Genomic DNA, 16,422 nt, shown 5'->3' with positions numbered 1-16,422 from the left:
CTGCCAAAGGGCCAGCTTGAATCACTATCACCAGAAGCATTCAGAGGCATTGGAAGAAAATGAGAATGCTTTCCCATTATTTCTGGTTTGGTGTGAACAGGAAGGACATGGGTACTAAAAGTCAGCAATTAGATTAGCTTGGGGGAATGGGTGGGTGGATATGTAGCTGTGGCATTTGGGGTCAGGAAGGGGATGGGTCTTCCCTGCATGCCCAACCATCCCTGAAAAGCTTCACCTTCTCCACACCAGGGAGGGGAACCTCTTTCAGCTTGAGGACTGCATTCCTGCAAGGGACCTTCTGCAGACTGTATGCCAGTGGTAGGCAGGGCCAGAGGCAAAAAGAAGTGTGCAGGGACACCAATAGGCAGAGGAAAGCCTTGCCTTTGTACAGTAGACTTTTTGCCAGCCATGCAGAAGTCAGCAGTTATGAGACTGATCATCTACATAGCACTCCGGAATATTCAAAGTATTTCACATACAACTCGTTGATCTGCTCCGTAGTAGAGCACCCACATTGCACGTAGAAAGACGCAGGTTCAATCCCTGGCATCTCTGGGTAGGGCTGGGAAAGACCCCTGCGTGAAAACCTGCGGAGCTGCTGCCAGTCAGTGTAGTAGACAAAACCATGTAGACCAATGGTCTAACTCAGGATAAGGCAACTTATATCCTCAACTAGCCATAAAGAACATATGCAGCTCCTTTATATTGAGTCAGACCATTGGTCCACATAGCGCAAAATTACTTACCACAGTATCCCTGATACCCTGAGATTCCAAGGACTGAATCTGGGATCTTGTGAACGCAAAACATACACAAACCACTGAGCATCTGCCTTCCCTCCTTGGTCATGAATACATGCAAAAGTGGAAGTGTGTTTCCAGTATGGTGTGAGAGAATGCTAATATGGGATACATCTTAGACATGTTCAGGCATTTACCTGAATTTGCAAAGGAGTGCACATGCAAACCCTGCCCACAATGTCTCCATGTGCATCACCCTTCCCCCTTCTCTGTTTTGTGTGAGGCATGCATTTGTATTCTCTTGAATGCACAGCATGGGGAAGGTCAAGAAATTGGAGAGGGGGAGGAGATGCCTACAAGGACATTGGGGGCAGGGCGGTGCACCCCTGTCACTTTCCACACTTGGAGTGATCACGTGTTTCAAGAATGCTTCTTGGAGTACATGTAGACTAACTATGACCTGTTAATGTTTAAAGGTCCAGTTGTTGTTACAGATGTTTGCTACACTGAAAAATGAGTGGCGGGAGCCCTTTCTTTTCTTTAAATTAAGGCAGCAACAACAAAATGGATTAAATATGTCAGTGTAAATCTTTTGCAATGAGGTTTTTTAATTATTATTTTATTTGATTTATTTGATTTGATTTTGTTAGCCTGCAAATGTAATGTGGGAGTGGATGGTAATTAAAGCTGACAGCCCTGGATGGATCTTGTCATTCTATGCAAATCCTCAAAAAAAACTCAAAAAAAAAAGTGGTCAAGATAATGATAAATACAATCTGGGGTCACCTCTAGTAAAAGTCTTTGTTCCAGAAGATGTCTTCTGAGGCTAGCTTCTCTCTAAAAACAAGCTGTCACTGACTTAGAAACTTGGAAACATTTGATTTGCAGGTGCTCGGGAAATTGCTCTGTGTAGGGCATGCTTGTTCAGTCAAGAGACAAGATAGGTGAGGGATTTGATTTGGTTCACGTTTCAAGCCAAGTCTATTGAATTTTGCAATGCAGTTCGCCAACCAAACAGTATTCACAGAAATGCATACATTGGAGCAATTATGCATGAAAATGAATGTGTGAGTGAAAATAGCATACAAAAATTCATCATATGACTAGAAATGGGCTTGCAAAAATGTGTACATTATTCAAAACTGTGTACAAAATTGTGTTTATTAGGAGAAATTTGCACTAAAATGCTGTATAATTTTCATGAGGGTTGTATTTTTTTAAAAAATGAAAAACTTCTGCAGAAATGCAGAGAACTGACTTTAAAATTGCAAAAACATGAGACACTGAGATAACTGGAATGGACAGAGTGTTCTATCCCTCTTCCTTCCTCACGAAGAAGCCCCTGTAGTTCCAATCACACCACCTTCAGACAACCACCTTCAGACAACTAGAAGCTCTACCTCCATGAGTTTTGTTTCCATTTCCCTTAAGTAAATTGCCTATTTCCACTATCATTTCCATCATGCATCTGTGCATGTCCAAATTTCTAGGATGGGACAGACTAGAAAATGCCCAGGATTGATAGGAAGAAGGGAATTACTTTTCAGACATTGCCTTGCATACAGTGGTGATTTCTAATAGTAAATGTAGATTATCTCACTTTTCCCAACCTGGTGGCCTCCAGATGTTTTGGATTACAGCTCTCATCAGCCCCAGCAGGGTTTTTTGAAAGCAGGTTTTCCAACTGCACAAATTCCTCATCAGACACCCCACACTAAAAAGAAAGAGAGAGAGAGCAAAATGAACACAAAGTATGCTTTGCTTCTTGCTTACACCCTGTATCAATGATGGTTTCTCCATAGGACTCAGTGATTTTTGTCTATTATACAGGATTCATTTATTAATCTGCCTTAGTTCAGTAACTAACAGACATACAAAAAAGAGAGTATTGTAAGAGCCTTTGCAAGGATGCAACAAAGTGTTACAAAGCTGTCCCTGGCCACATCCACACCAGACCTTTATTCCATTTTAGACAGACCATGGCTTCTCTCAAAGAATCCTGAAAAGTGTAGTTAGTGAAGGGTGCTGAGAGTTGCCACGCAATTCTCTACAATGTGGACAAATTTTCCTGAGAGCTTTCTTTTTTTTAAAAAAAATTGCAAACTGTTGTGGAAATATGGAGAACTGAACTGAAAAAATGAGAAGAACCAAAATGGATGGACTTACTCATCCCTAATCAGGGGGAAATACTCAGCATTAAATATTGTGTGTGTGTGCTCATGCAAATGGCTTGGATTATTTACAGATTGCAAACTGAATCCATAATCCCTGAAACAGTGACAGGCACTCCTCATTGTGCAGCCAAGCCCTTTAACGTCTGTAAGGCTTCCCCTCTCCCCGTGACCGCTGGTACCCATCATTGGAACTCTGGGTTCATCAGTTCCTGTTTAGAAACAAGATGGGTCTATTTGTAGAAGCACTTTTGCTCTTTCCTCCTCTGGCTTTTAATCTTGAAGAACAACTTGACCCAATTACTTCCTTTCCTTGCAGAAGTCCAGCGCTAGCGAGAATTTTCCCATCCTGCTCGTAAAATTAGATTGGGAGGAGGGAGGAGGGGGGTCCTTGCCTTGTGCTTTATTAAAGAGAATTGCCTAAAATAATGTGTTTTCAAATTAAGGGCCATCTCTTCATCTCTCCAGATAATTTGACTGGAAGTTTTGAGGAAAAGGTTAAGGAAGCCAAAAAAAAAAAAGTGAATACAGTAATAAATAATGAAGAAGAGTTTGGGAAACATTGTGTCTTCTGCATACTGAAAGCTTGCAACAGAATCTCTCTTTCCTGTAGCTGAAATTTCATGATGTAATTTTCTTATTTAATAAGCTTTGCAGCCTCTAGGTGGATAACCATTGCAGGCTTTTTTCCCCCACCAAGACAACTTTATTCTCAGAAACATGAAATGTAAAGGCAATACAATATTGAGCTTAACACAAGGTTTGTTTTTCTTTCTTTTTTTTAAAAAAGGAGGAAATCTGTATTTTTATTTTATCTCTTTATCCTGCCTTGAAACTCTGATTCATTTCCTCTCCCTCCCTTAATTTATCCTCACAAGAACTATGTGAGGTAAGCTAGGCTGACAGGGAGGGGCTGCGTACATACCGTACATTTAAAGCACCTGACATCCCCCCCAAAGAATCCTTGAAACTGTAGTTTATGCCTCACAGAGCTACAATTCTCAGCACCCTTAGCAAACCACAGTCCCCCAGATTCTTTGGGGGTAGCCATGTATTTTAAATATATGGTGTATGTACAACCACTGACCCAAGACCATCCAGTGAGCCTAAGGCTTGAGTGGGAATTAGAATCTGGGTCTTTCTATCTTAGATCTAAACTTTGACCACTACACCACGTGCCTCTTGTGGTGTATGGCTGTAAATACCTAGAAATGTCCATTGCAGCGGCAGCTGATGTCTCTATGTCAGTGGGGAAGTGAAATCCGCTTTGGCTTTTGGTCCAAACTTTCAAGGATCTGTCCAAGGTGCTGGAACTGCCCCACTGACATGGAGCCACCAGCCACCGCTGGCTGCGTTGTTTTGAAAGCCCTGCTTATACATAAGAACTAGGAGCTTGGAGCTGATTTGAAAAGCTCTTGTGCCACTCCCTTTTCTTTCATTTGGGCTTGTACTGGGGGTTATGAATTGTTCATTTATCCCTGGGACAACACCATACTGTAAAATCACTGCTATCCTGCCTGATCAAGACCCGGGGAAATCTACCATCCTATGGCTGGAGAAGGGCAGGAGTCTGGAGCAGAGGAAACTCTATTGCAGAGCCCCAGAGTAGAGGATCCACATTGCTGATGGCATACATAAGGTTGAAAGTTATCTTCAATGTAGTCCTGAGTTGCTCATTCCATCAGACCAAGGATTTCTTCTTGCGCAACAGAATGGTCTTCCCCTCTCCTCCCCCTGCACACCCCCTACATTGTGTCTGGGTTTTCCCCAACCCTTCAGAGGGGATTTTGGGATGATGCAGGGTGCATGTGCGGGGGAGGAGAGGCAAAGTCCTGTTGCACTAGCGGTAATCCTTGCATGCCCACGTGCAACTATTTTGTTTGGTCCCTCCCTGAATCAGCAGCTTCCTACTTGCCTCACTTCGTGGAAGACCTTGGGCATTCTGGGAAATGTGGCCAGCAGGAAGCCATGGGAGGCTCGCTCTTTAGTTCCAGCTAGCTGCACTTCCTGACAAGACCTAGGGAGTTAAGTAAAAACCACCTCCCGAAAAATTTGGAGGAATCCCCCATGCCCAAGAAAGCAGCAGGAAATCCCTGCCCCTATTTTGGGGGAATTTGGACTTGTCTTACACTGAACCCATCTGGAAAGCACTAACAACAACAAAACAACAACAACAACAATAATAATAATAGCTTCCTCCTCTCTCCCAGCTTAGTCCTCTGGTTGTACAACATCACATACCCTTGCTTCGGGAGAGGGAGAAGGAAGTATTGGCCTCATTTGGAAACTAGGCCCACCTCAGTACATCTTCAGCTTCCTGAAGATCGTAGCATACTAATTGGAGATCCTCAAGGGTTTGGATGACTAGCTGCTTATTAAGATTAAATGAAAAATCAATAATAATTACTCACTGCTGGAGTTTCAATAGCCATTCTAAATTAAGCCCTCCTGGAGGTGCAGGAAGAGAAGGATGAGAGAGAAAGAGGTGAACTGTTTAGAGCATCCTTCCCCAATGTAGTGGTACTCTCTGTTTATTACAGACTACAACTATACAAAGTTTTAGAGTCACAATCCAAAACAGCTAGAGAGCCCTCGGTTGGGGCAGGCTGGTGCAGAATGTATGGCAAGACAAAATACGCCCACACCATTAAACCACATGATTTGTTGGGCTGATGAAATAATTTAGACAATGATCTACAAGGTTGCCTGGAATTTTGAAACGTGGGATGATGGAAGACTTTGTGTGTGTCTGTGTGTGTGGGAGTTTGGCATGGACCACAAAGGTTTGGGATTAGTATTTAAACTCACAGCAAGTGACTACAGGTGATAAAACATGCCACACACCTAACAGTAGCAGTTAGTAATAATCCTAATAAATAATTGTGTAAAGTGTATTTAAATTGTTCAGAGCACGTCACATACATTACACTAGTATTCTTTCCAACTAGGGATGGAGGAGCAATTTGATTCAGTTTGCATTTAAAGGCAAACTTGCCTCATTTGCACGTTTTGAAATGAGATGCAAACCAAAATACACCTGTCCTTCAAAATTCACAGTTCTCAAAAATTTTTCAGTTCAGTCCTTTCACCAATAAATGTGTACAAAAATGCATATTCTAGCACAGCCTTTCCCAACCAGTGTGCCTCCAGATGTTGTTGGACCACAACTCCCATCAGCCTCAGCCAGCATTGCCAATGGTCAGGAAAGATGGGATTGTGGTCCAACAACATCTGGAGGCACACTGGTTGGGAAAGGCTGTGCTAGGGTAAAGCGTGCATAGAAATGTATTTTTGTTTATTTCTTTGTTTATAAAAATATTTCTATGCCGCCATTTTGTTAAAAACTTCAACGAAATTTACAACATGTTTAAAACAACCACTAGAAAGTTTAAGAGCATACAAGTAAAACAATAACAGACAGCACCCTCTTCAATCACTACCCTTAAAGTCTTCCGTTCCAAAGGCCTGCCAGAAGAAAAAAGTCTTTAGCTGTTGGCGGAAAGACTGCACAGAGGAGGCCATTCTTGCCTCCCTAGGGTGGGAGTTTCAGAGCCCAGGGGCAGCCACCGAAATACATTACACCGAATAAAATACATTAAAAATACAAAAAAACAAAGGTCAATTGTTCTTAATTTCCTGCATAAACCTGGCAGAACAATAAGGCTTTCTGTTCACTAACATATTAGTGAGCATAGCATTCAAGCATGCATTATGTTAGGGCAAAATGTTCACAAAAATGTTTATATTAGGCAAAATGTATACAAAAATAGGAGACATTTGCAGTAAAATAATGATGGATTTTCATGAGGATTTAAAAAAAAAACATGAAGTGCTACAGAAATGGGGTGAACCAAATTTCAGATTGGAAAATGAGAAATATGAAATTGACAGATTTGTCCATCCCTACTTCCAACAGCCCTGAAAGTAGTCCTAGATTTTCTAGATCTGCTCCTGAGCTTGGCAGGTTTGTGTGGGTAGCTGTGATGTCATATACCATCTGTTAACTTTCCTTGTTATCATTGACTCATGGTGATTGGGAGATACCACTGGTGGCTGGTGGCTCCATGCCAGTGGGGCCATGGAATCCGCTCTGGGTTTTAGTCTGAAGTTTCAAGGAGCCATCCACCTTGGATGCCAGCAACCACTGGGAGATGCACAGCCTGAGGACATCACGTCATTCATTGTGGACACATTGTGAGGAAGAAAGCGCAGAGGACCACAGAGTAGTTATGTGTGTCTCTTATAATGTCCAGTTCTGTTCAGAGGGTGGAAGCATTCTCCCCCTATTGCACAGAATACTTATAATACATTAAGCAATAAGATACAAACTTTCTGCCCCTGAAGTATGCCCTTGAGCTAAGCAACTGCTTCAGTTCCTGGTGCTCTTACCTGTAATTAAATAACCCATTATGTTCAGCATGAAAACTTCATAGCCATTCTTATGGAGGTCACAGCTTTTTGTTGGAAAAAATAGCAGTTACTTGTCAATGGATTCATTCAAGACTTCTCTCTTTTTTTGCAGTGATCTTGCTCATTGAGGCTGTATTCAAGTGGTGTCTGTCATTTCTTCTTTCTTTATAATTTGTCCCTTCTTAGCTCCAGCCAGGATGGACAGTTGAACTCTTTGAAGTTAGGCACTTTGAACTAGAATTAGTGGAGTGTTTCCATCACACCTTAGTTGGGTTTACCTGAGTGAAAGGCATTTGCTACCAGCCGTGATGGCTGTGCTCTGCCTCCATAGTTGGAGCAAACATGCTTCCAAATGCCAGTTGCTGGAAACCGTGGGAAGAAAGAGAGTTGTGTTCAGGTTCTGCTTGGGGGCTTCCCACAGGCATTTGATTGGCCACTGTGAGATCAGGATGCTGGATTAGATGCTCCATTGGCCTAATCCAGCAGGCTTTTCTTAAGAGAGACTGAAAGAACTGGGCATGTTTAGCCTGGAGAAGAGAAGACTGAGGGGAGATATGATGGCACTCTTCAAGTGCATGAAAGGTTGCCATGCAGAGGAGGGCCGGGATCTCTTCTCGATCGTCCCAGAGTGCAGGACGCGGAATAATGGGCTCAAGTTTCAGGAAGCCAGATTTTGACTGGACCTCAGGAAAAACTTCCTAACTGTTAGAGCCATACGACAAGAGAGGTAGTGGGCTCTCCGACACTGGAGGCATTCAAGAGGCAGCTGGACAGCCATCTGTCGGGAATGCTTTGATTTGGATTCCTGCATTGAACAGGGGGTTGGACTCGATGGCCTTATAAGCCCCTTCCAACTCTACTATTCTATGATTCTAAGTTCTTATGATGTTCAAACACCTGGTCAGCACACTATTCAGAAGGCAGCATGGAACTCTCTCGGGCAATTTGAGCCACCTTGTAAAACCTACCTAAGAATATGTGAAATCCCCTTCCCCAAGAAATGTCACTTCTCTCATCTAACTACTCTTGATTTCCCTTGAAATTCCTCAGTATTTCTCCACAAAACCCTATGGTGAATAAATCACAACATACAGTTTGAAATTTGGTCAGGATCAAGACTTAAAATATAATGCAGATTTACCCAACTTCTAATCCCACAACTAAGTTTTCTGGCTTCTGTTCCCAACATGTATACTTTTCAGCACAGATCAATAGCTGACAGCCACCACAACCACTGCAGACATTTCTTGAGCATCGTGTATTAATGTATCTTCCTGGGGCTTTGCACTGGAGTTCTGAGATCAGTGCAGATGTATCATCTGTCAGATACTGCTTTCTAAGCAATTAGACTTATTAAAAGGCAAGGTTTATTTTTATTTTGCTTATATCGTCCCTGCCCAAGCCAAATCCCATTAATGAAGCCCCATTTACACAGAATCACTTATAGGGTTTTTGTTTTGCTCTTTGTGTCATGCTTGGGGAAAAAGTAAACCCTTGCACTATGACAACAAGGTTGCAAAGGTAAGAAAAGGAGGGTTAATATTTACTATTTCTCCCCCATCCTTTTTGTTTTGTTTTGTTTTTTTGTTAAAGAGAAACAGAAATTATTATGTTGTTGGTTAGGATGCTGGAAAATTTTATTTTGTCCACATTTTTAAGCAAACTGACCTAATTTGGCCTTTCCGGACAGAGGCCGCATCTACACTATACATTTAAAGCAGTGTCATGCCACTTTAATAGTCATGGCTTCCCCCAAAGAACGCTGGTGACTGCAGTTTGTGAAAGGAGCTGAGAGTTGTTAGGAGACCCCTCTATTCTCCTCACAGAGCTGCAATTCCCTGAGAAGAGGGACTGACTACTAAACCACTCTGAGAATTGTGGCTCTGTGAAGGGAATAGGGGGGTGTCCTAACAACTCTCAGCATCGTTAACAAACCACAGTTTCCAGGATGCTTTGGGGGAAACCATGACTGCCAAAAGTGGTATGATGCTGCTTTAAACTTATAGTGCAGATGGGGCCTAATATGAAGATTGGAATGGAGTTGTCCGTCAGATTTCATGCTTTTCCAAATTTGGTGATGTTGTTTTCAGCTCAAAAATGCATAAAAATATTCATATATTTAAAAAAGGACAGAATAGAGGACAGAACAGAGCACATGCAAAACTGCCATGGACCACAAACAGGTTGGCCCATCCTTCCCTAGTTTAGGGACACATCAGTAAGTCATGTTGGTCACCCAGTTTTTGTGGTCCATTCAGTGGCCTCTGGAATGAGGAGTTTGGCTGGGCTGTCAGAACTCAGTTGCCAGAGATTGTGCTTTGGGAGCAAAGATTATCTAACACACACTCATTAATAAACATACTTCCCAGCTGTCTAGGCCACATTAGTCCCCTGGGGCTTGAGTTTCTTCATCCCTGGATTCACCTGTGGCAGCTGATAGCTCCATGTCAGTGGTGCAGTGGAATCCACTCCAGGTTTTAGTCTGAACTTTTAAGTTGGGCAGCTCCTGGAAAGTTTGGCCTAAAACCTGGAGCAGATTTCACTGCACCACTGACATGGAGCCACCAGCTGCCACTGCTATTCATGCATTAGCCCCACGAAGGGTGGGAGAGTAAGGAATCCCACCTCCAAAGTTAAGTCCATCCTCCTGGTACCACCCATAAGACCTCCACACATTCAGAAAAAGTCTGAAGGGGGACGCAGCTGCACTCATGTAGGTCCCTCCACACAGTTGGAAACATTGCACTATTGGAGCTCCTGATCACATGGAGATGTCATGAGACCTGTGAGGAACTCTTGGCAGAGTCCCTCAGAAGAAGCTGACTGGGATCCAAGGGAGGGTCTGCAGGGTGAGCTTGGGAAGGATCCCAATGATCTACTGGGCTGTAGCCCTGCCCCTGAAGTGCTGACTACTTCAGATGTGGCCGGCCTGGACAGCAGCTGCCCCATTGTCCCTTCTCCAGTACGTGCACAGCCTCTGGAGCCACCTCCCAATTCACCTCGTCCCCAGGATGCACATGATGAGCAGCAAGAGAACCCAGGGATGGAGACTGGAGATGACCTGGCTGAAGCATCCCCATCCCCATCCCCATCGCCAAGGAAGCATTGCAGGCTGTGCTGGCACAAGCAAACAGAACCTGCTATTCAGCCTACCCATAGGAGAGCACACCAGTCTTGATCTGATAGACAGTCCCCACGTGTGCCCTCCCTGATCCTACTTAAGGGGGCCCTGGGGACATGTCTGAATATTGCAGCAATGTTTATATAGCCATGCCTGGTGATGCTTGAGAGGGACCTAGAGACCTTTGTAATCTGTTGTCTGTATTTACCACTCCTGCTTCATGTTTTGCATTAAAAGCAACAAGGGAAAAAAAGCAAACTTGTGTTGCTGTGTCTAAGACAACCAGGGTTAGCCAGGACAAAACAGCCTGTTCCAGCTTCATGTTCAAACCTTTGGGGGAGGGGAGGGGTCAGAGGGATGGGTATGGTGGGATCAGTGCTGTGAATCTACTCCCCATTCACACATTTACCCCTCTGAGCAGAGGGTTGTCTCCTGAATCGGGCTATGTACCTATATCCTCCGTGGAATATGCTGGTGGTTGGTTTTAGGTGGTTGCATATTCATTTGGTGATTTGTTTTTGCAAAGAGCACTGAAAACCACAGTCTCTTCAAGGGCAGAGTGTGTGGGGTTTTTCTCATTCTCTCTCTCTCACCGTGTTCTTGCAGCACAGAATTGGTCTTAGAATGCCAATAGCATATAACTAATGTGACACTGTCTCTAATAAAATGTCTGAAATGGACTTTGGTTAAAAGTAATTGGATTCTGTAATAGCTCTTATCATGTTAATGTTGTTTGCACTGTTCTGGTTAAGGCCATTAATTTTGCTCTCATATACCCCAATTTTCAAGGGCGCTTGTGACTATTAGGTAAACATTTGTTTCTGACAATCGTGATGGCTTGGCCAAGAATTCCCTCATTATTATTAATTTCTTCCCCCACAAGAAAAATGCTCCCTCCAAGTCCTTTTGGATAACTTAGTAGAGAGGAGAGCAGTTTCCTATTTAACTGGTTCATCAATAGGATGGTTAATGTTGTACAGAGATCCCAGTGCCATTTCAGTGTTCCCAAATTGATCCATGTACTAGGTCTGCCTGGTGGTGGTTGTTTTTGTAGTTTTAAGATATTTCTTTTCTTTTCTTTCTCGTGCCAATTTGGTCAAGAGGAACCTTGATCTATTGAAGTAACTGTCATTAAGAGCAGCGCTACCACCGAGCAATCCATTCCTGCATTCAGAATTGGATTCAGGATCTGCCTGCCTGTGCTAAATATATAAAGAGCTTTTATTTATTTATTTTTAAGTGGCAAGGGCTCCTGACTGTAGATGAAGTCCTTCCCTGTGTGCAGAGATGATGCAGATTTCAGATTTATAACCTGCCCTTCCTCCCCAAAGGGCATCAAAGGACAGCTCAAAATAATAAAACCACATACAAATGATTTAAGAAAACACAATAAAATATTACGGACTTTAGTTAAAACCAGAGATGTATGTATGATGTGATGTCGGGAGTAAGGTGGGTGGGCTTTCTGGAGTACTTTTTTAAAGAATTATGTTTATACTCTATTTTGTGTTCCTCCCCCCCAAAAAATCCTGTTAAGTGTGACAAGGGCAGCATTTTTCAGTTAGCCCTTGACTGTCCACAGATATTTAGCTCTGGGTGATACTCTACCAAGTGTTTGTTTCAACTTCTTTTTCTTCATGGGGTGGGGACTCATTTGAAGGCAAGCAAACAGCAACACAAATCAGCTGGTTTTGCATCTGGGTGGTGTTTTGAAAGGCACTTGACAGCAGGAACATCCTGTACATCTTCACAGAGGATTCTCTAAAAGCATCATCACCCACACAGTTTTGACTTTTGCTGTTTTTGCTTTGTGTCCCCTTTTGCAGGTTTACGGGAACAAACCTTCCTGCCCCTGTAATCAGCAGCAAAAACTGGCTTCGCCTGCACTTTATGTCAGACAGCAACCACAGGCAGAAAGGCTTCAGCGCTCAGTACCAAGGTATTGGCAGGCCTCTGGCTCAGTCCACCCAACTTCCCGCTCCTTCTGAATGACCATTTATTAAGAGGGATTTCTAAAACCAATTGGAGCATGCACCATTTGCCGCAGGGTTCAGCCTCTCCTATTTATTTCCATTCCCCTCCTTTAAATGTATTTTCTCTCAAAATGCAGATTTCTAAACCTGTTTTGTTTCTCCTTCTTTTTCGAGCTGGGAACAGTGTCAGAATATTCAGGAAGCGTGAAAGGTGGTAGGTAGCTAAACTCCAATCCAAATCTTAGCCTGGGAGGAGAGGATTAAATCAGCTCTTACTGAAATTTGCCAGTACTGAATTCCTCAAACAACCCTAGTAGAGCCTGTGCTTTCTAATAAGCGACTCAATGGGATGCCTTCCAAAGAAGTTCTTGAGGCATTCCTGGGGCTTCTCTCTCTCTGCCTTCCCTCCTGATCAACTCTTTGCAATGTTTTTGAACAAGAAACACAATTATAGTTTATAACACACCTGAAGGTGATGTGACATAAGTATTATCACTCTGCAAGGGTTTATTTATGTCTTTATTTATTATTTCTACTGCTACTATACAATAGTCAAGAAATCAGAAGGCGGCTAGGACTGGGGAGGGCAGCTATGAGAGAACTAGAGAAAGGTCCTCAAATGCAAAGATGCATCACTGAACACCAAAGTCAGGATCATTCAGACCATGGTATTGCTGATCTCTATGTATAGATGTGAAAGTTGGACAGTGAAAACGGCGGATAAGAGAAAAATCAACTCATTTGAAATGTAGTGTTGGAGGAGAGCTTTGTGCATACCATGGACTGCAAAAAAGACAAATGATTGGGTGTTAGGACAAATTAAACCAGAACTGTCACTAGAGGCTAAAATGATGAAACTGAGGTTATCATACTTTGTGGACACATAATGAGAAGGCGTGATTCACTAGAAAAGACAATAATGCTGGGAAAAACAGAAGGGAGTAGAAAAAGAGGAAGGCCAAACAAGAGATGGATTGACTCCACAAAGGAAGCCACAGACCTGAACTTACAAGATCTGAACAGGGTGGTTCACGACAGACACTCTTGGAGGTCACTGATTCATGGGGTCGCCATAAGTCGTAATCGACTTGAAAGCACATAACAACAACTGCTACTATTACTACTGCTATCATAGAGAGACTGGAAGAACTGGGCATGTTTAGCCTTGAGACGACTGAGGGGAGATAGGATAGTACTCTTCAAGTCCTTGAAAGGTTACCACACAGAGGAGGGCCAGGATCTCTTCTTGGTCATCCCGGAGTGCAGGACACGGAATAGTGGGTTCAAGTACAGGAAGCTAGATTTTGTCTAAACATTGGGAAAAACTTCCTAACTGTTCGAGTGGTACGACAGTGGAACCAATGACCTAAGGAGGTGATAGGCTCTCCAACACTGGAGGCATTCAAAAGGCAGCTGGACAGCCACCTGTGAGGTGTGCTTTGATTTGGATTCCTGAATTGAGCAGGGGGTTGGACTCGATGGCCTTATAGGCCCCTTCCAACTCTACAGTTCTATGATTCTATGAAAATTTATATCCCACCTTTCCTGCAAGGATCTGAAGGTGGCATACAAACAGGCTATACCCTCCCAATTTTATCCTCACAACAATCATGTGTGGTAGATTAGGCCAAGAGAAAATGACTGGCCCAAGGCTACCCAGTGAACTTTAGGTCCAAGCAGGGATTTGAACCCTGGTCTTCCAGGGCTCAGTCTGACACTCTCATCACTGTACCACATTGGCTGGTTTTGTTTTGTTTTCTCCTGATGTCATCTCTAATTAAACGGGCCTTGCAGGTTTTCAAAGCACTGCAGAACCTGCTTGCCTATTGTGAGGAAGGGATCAGCATGTCTGCTTCAGGGACAGCAATGCCTCCCTTGTACCGTCGTCAACTCTCCCAGCCCCCCAAACTAGGGAAGCATGAATCGATCAATTTCAGTGTCTCTCAGCTTCTCATTCTTCAGTCTTGGCTTCAGTTTGCCACATTTCTGCATCATTTTGCATTTTTTTAAAAAAACCTCCAAAACACCAGCATTTTAGTGTGCATTTATCCTAATATACACATTTTTATGCAGTGTTGCCTAAAATACACATTTTTGCAACTAAATTTTCCTAACAATACCTTGTTGTATGCTATTTCATGAATATTTGAATTGTTATGTGTACTTTCCCCTATTATTCACATTTTTGTACACACGTGTGTGTGTGTGTATTGTTGGAGAACTACATTGCAAAATTTGGAGAGATGCGAATTTTGAAGAATAGCTGCCTTTGAGTTAACATATGGTTTTGAGAAGTGGAAATTAGGTTGATTCCCATTGAAATGCTTCCTGTGTGGAATTTCTCTCTCCTCCCCAATCCCAAAAAACAAAAGCACTTTCTAGAGTGGCAGACAAGGTTATTAAAAGAGAGGAAGACTATGACAGCAGAACCAAAGTCCAGAATAGCTGAACAGAGCTGGCAGCATTTGGTTGGAAGCATGAAGGCTGATCTCCAAGGGCATATGAGGCACTGCCCCACCAACTTCAGTCTTCCCCCAGCCAGTCCTCATCTATCTGCCTTCATACATACAGGCAGTCTAGGGGATGGGTCACTGCCTGTCAGCTTCCTTCTCCTACTTAGTCTCAGCTTTGGTCTTGTAGAGCTCAGCAAGGAAGAGAGTGGAGACAAAACCAGAACGTGCTGGCTCTGCCTTTCACTGGCTTTGGCTCTGCCTATTGGTTGGTGCATTCTGCCCCACCAATCCCAGTGGGCACTAGCTGCCACTGTGCTGGCTGGCTGGCTAGTTGGTTGGATTCAGCTACAGTATGTGATTGTCTGGGGGGGCTAAATATTTCATGCCATCACCTAAAAGTCTTCTCCCAAACCTTGATGCTGGCATAAAGGAATGTGAAATATGATTTTCCACACTATGATGGCAAGCTGTGAGATCTGCTAGCCAAAAGACTGGTGCTAGAATAGTGGCTTTTGCATGGTCTGTGGCCCACAGGTTTGTCTGGAGTTTGCCAGGGCTCTCCTGATTGTTCTGGGATATGACGAGGGGAGGAAGGTCATGCCTGTGTGTCCAAATCTCAGTGATGAAGCATGTGTTTTGCATGCAGATGTTGCCAGTTTCAGTTCCTAACATCTCCAGTTAAAAAGGTCAGCAGCAGATGATGTAAATCCTTTGCCCAAGAAACTGAAGAGTGACTGCCAGTCAAAACAGACATCTCTGACCTTGATGGACACATAATATGAAACAGCTTCCTCTGTTCATCCCAGTAAAACCTTTTTTTTGGGGGGGGGGGGATGGGGGGAGATTGTGCCCATAAAGCAGCAGTGGAGAATCTCACAGGGTCCTAATTTTGTCCACGAGGCCATTTCCCCCCAGATCACACCTTTGTGCCCTACACCTGACATCATATGGAAGATGCAGGTCCCTACCTAAAGTGAGGTTTGCAGATGCTGCCAATCTACAACCAAGCAAGCAAAGGAAGTGTTTTGCCCGATGTCATGGTGATGTCAGGTGATTGACAGGTGGCCCGCCCCACCCATATGTCAAAATGGCCTACGTCAGTTGGGGGAAGTCAGAATCTGGCCCGCCAGCTGGATTCAGTTCCTCACCCTTCCTCAATGTGGGCTTTCAGGACAAACCTCTGTGTGTGTTAATTCAGGCTGGATTTTCCTCTTCTCCCACCTCTGTGGTCTGCATCTGAGAAGCTCAGATTATGATATTTATGAATCATCTTTCATATTTAATACCTAAAGCTGTTTAGTCATAATTTTCAGTTGAGCAATTACCCTGTTGCTGAGGATTTAAAAGAAAAAAGAAAAAGGAAAGGAAAATCAAAGTCATGATTGCCACTTTGCTGTTAAAAATACACCTGCCTGTATCATGCCTTTTTGCAAAAATAGTCAAGTAAAGATTAATGTTATAATTTCCGCTCTGATTAAGGCAAATGTCAGGGGCTTCTAATCCTGTGAGCTTGGTAAAAACCCATTTTTCTTAGACATAATAGTCTGAATGTTT

General features: G+C 43.3%; 1 protein-coding gene across 7 annotated transcripts in view; it reads left to right on the top strand.

Annotated features, from left to right (window-relative positions):
* Window positions 1-16,422, top strand: part of CSMD2 (CUB and Sushi multiple domains 2) — a 769,620-nt gene that overhangs the window by 414,915 nt on the left and 338,283 nt on the right. For all 7 annotated transcript variants that reach the window (XM_061596306.1, XM_061596301.1, XM_061596302.1 and 4 more), the window contains one exon: window positions 12,269-12,381. In XM_061596306.1, coding sequence (XP_061452290.1) covers window positions 12,269-12,381 — 113 coding nt within the window. The remainder of the gene's footprint in view (window positions 1-12,268; window positions 12,382-16,422) is intronic.

This window comes from Rhineura floridana, chromosome 15 (assembly GCF_030035675.1).
Source record: "Rhineura floridana isolate rRhiFlo1 chromosome 15, rRhiFlo1.hap2, whole genome shotgun sequence".
Taxonomy (NCBI): domain Eukaryota; kingdom Metazoa; phylum Chordata; class Lepidosauria; order Squamata; family Rhineuridae; genus Rhineura; species Rhineura floridana.
Note: the sequence above shows the minus strand (reverse complement) of the source record. Positions and strands in the feature narration are given on the sequence as shown.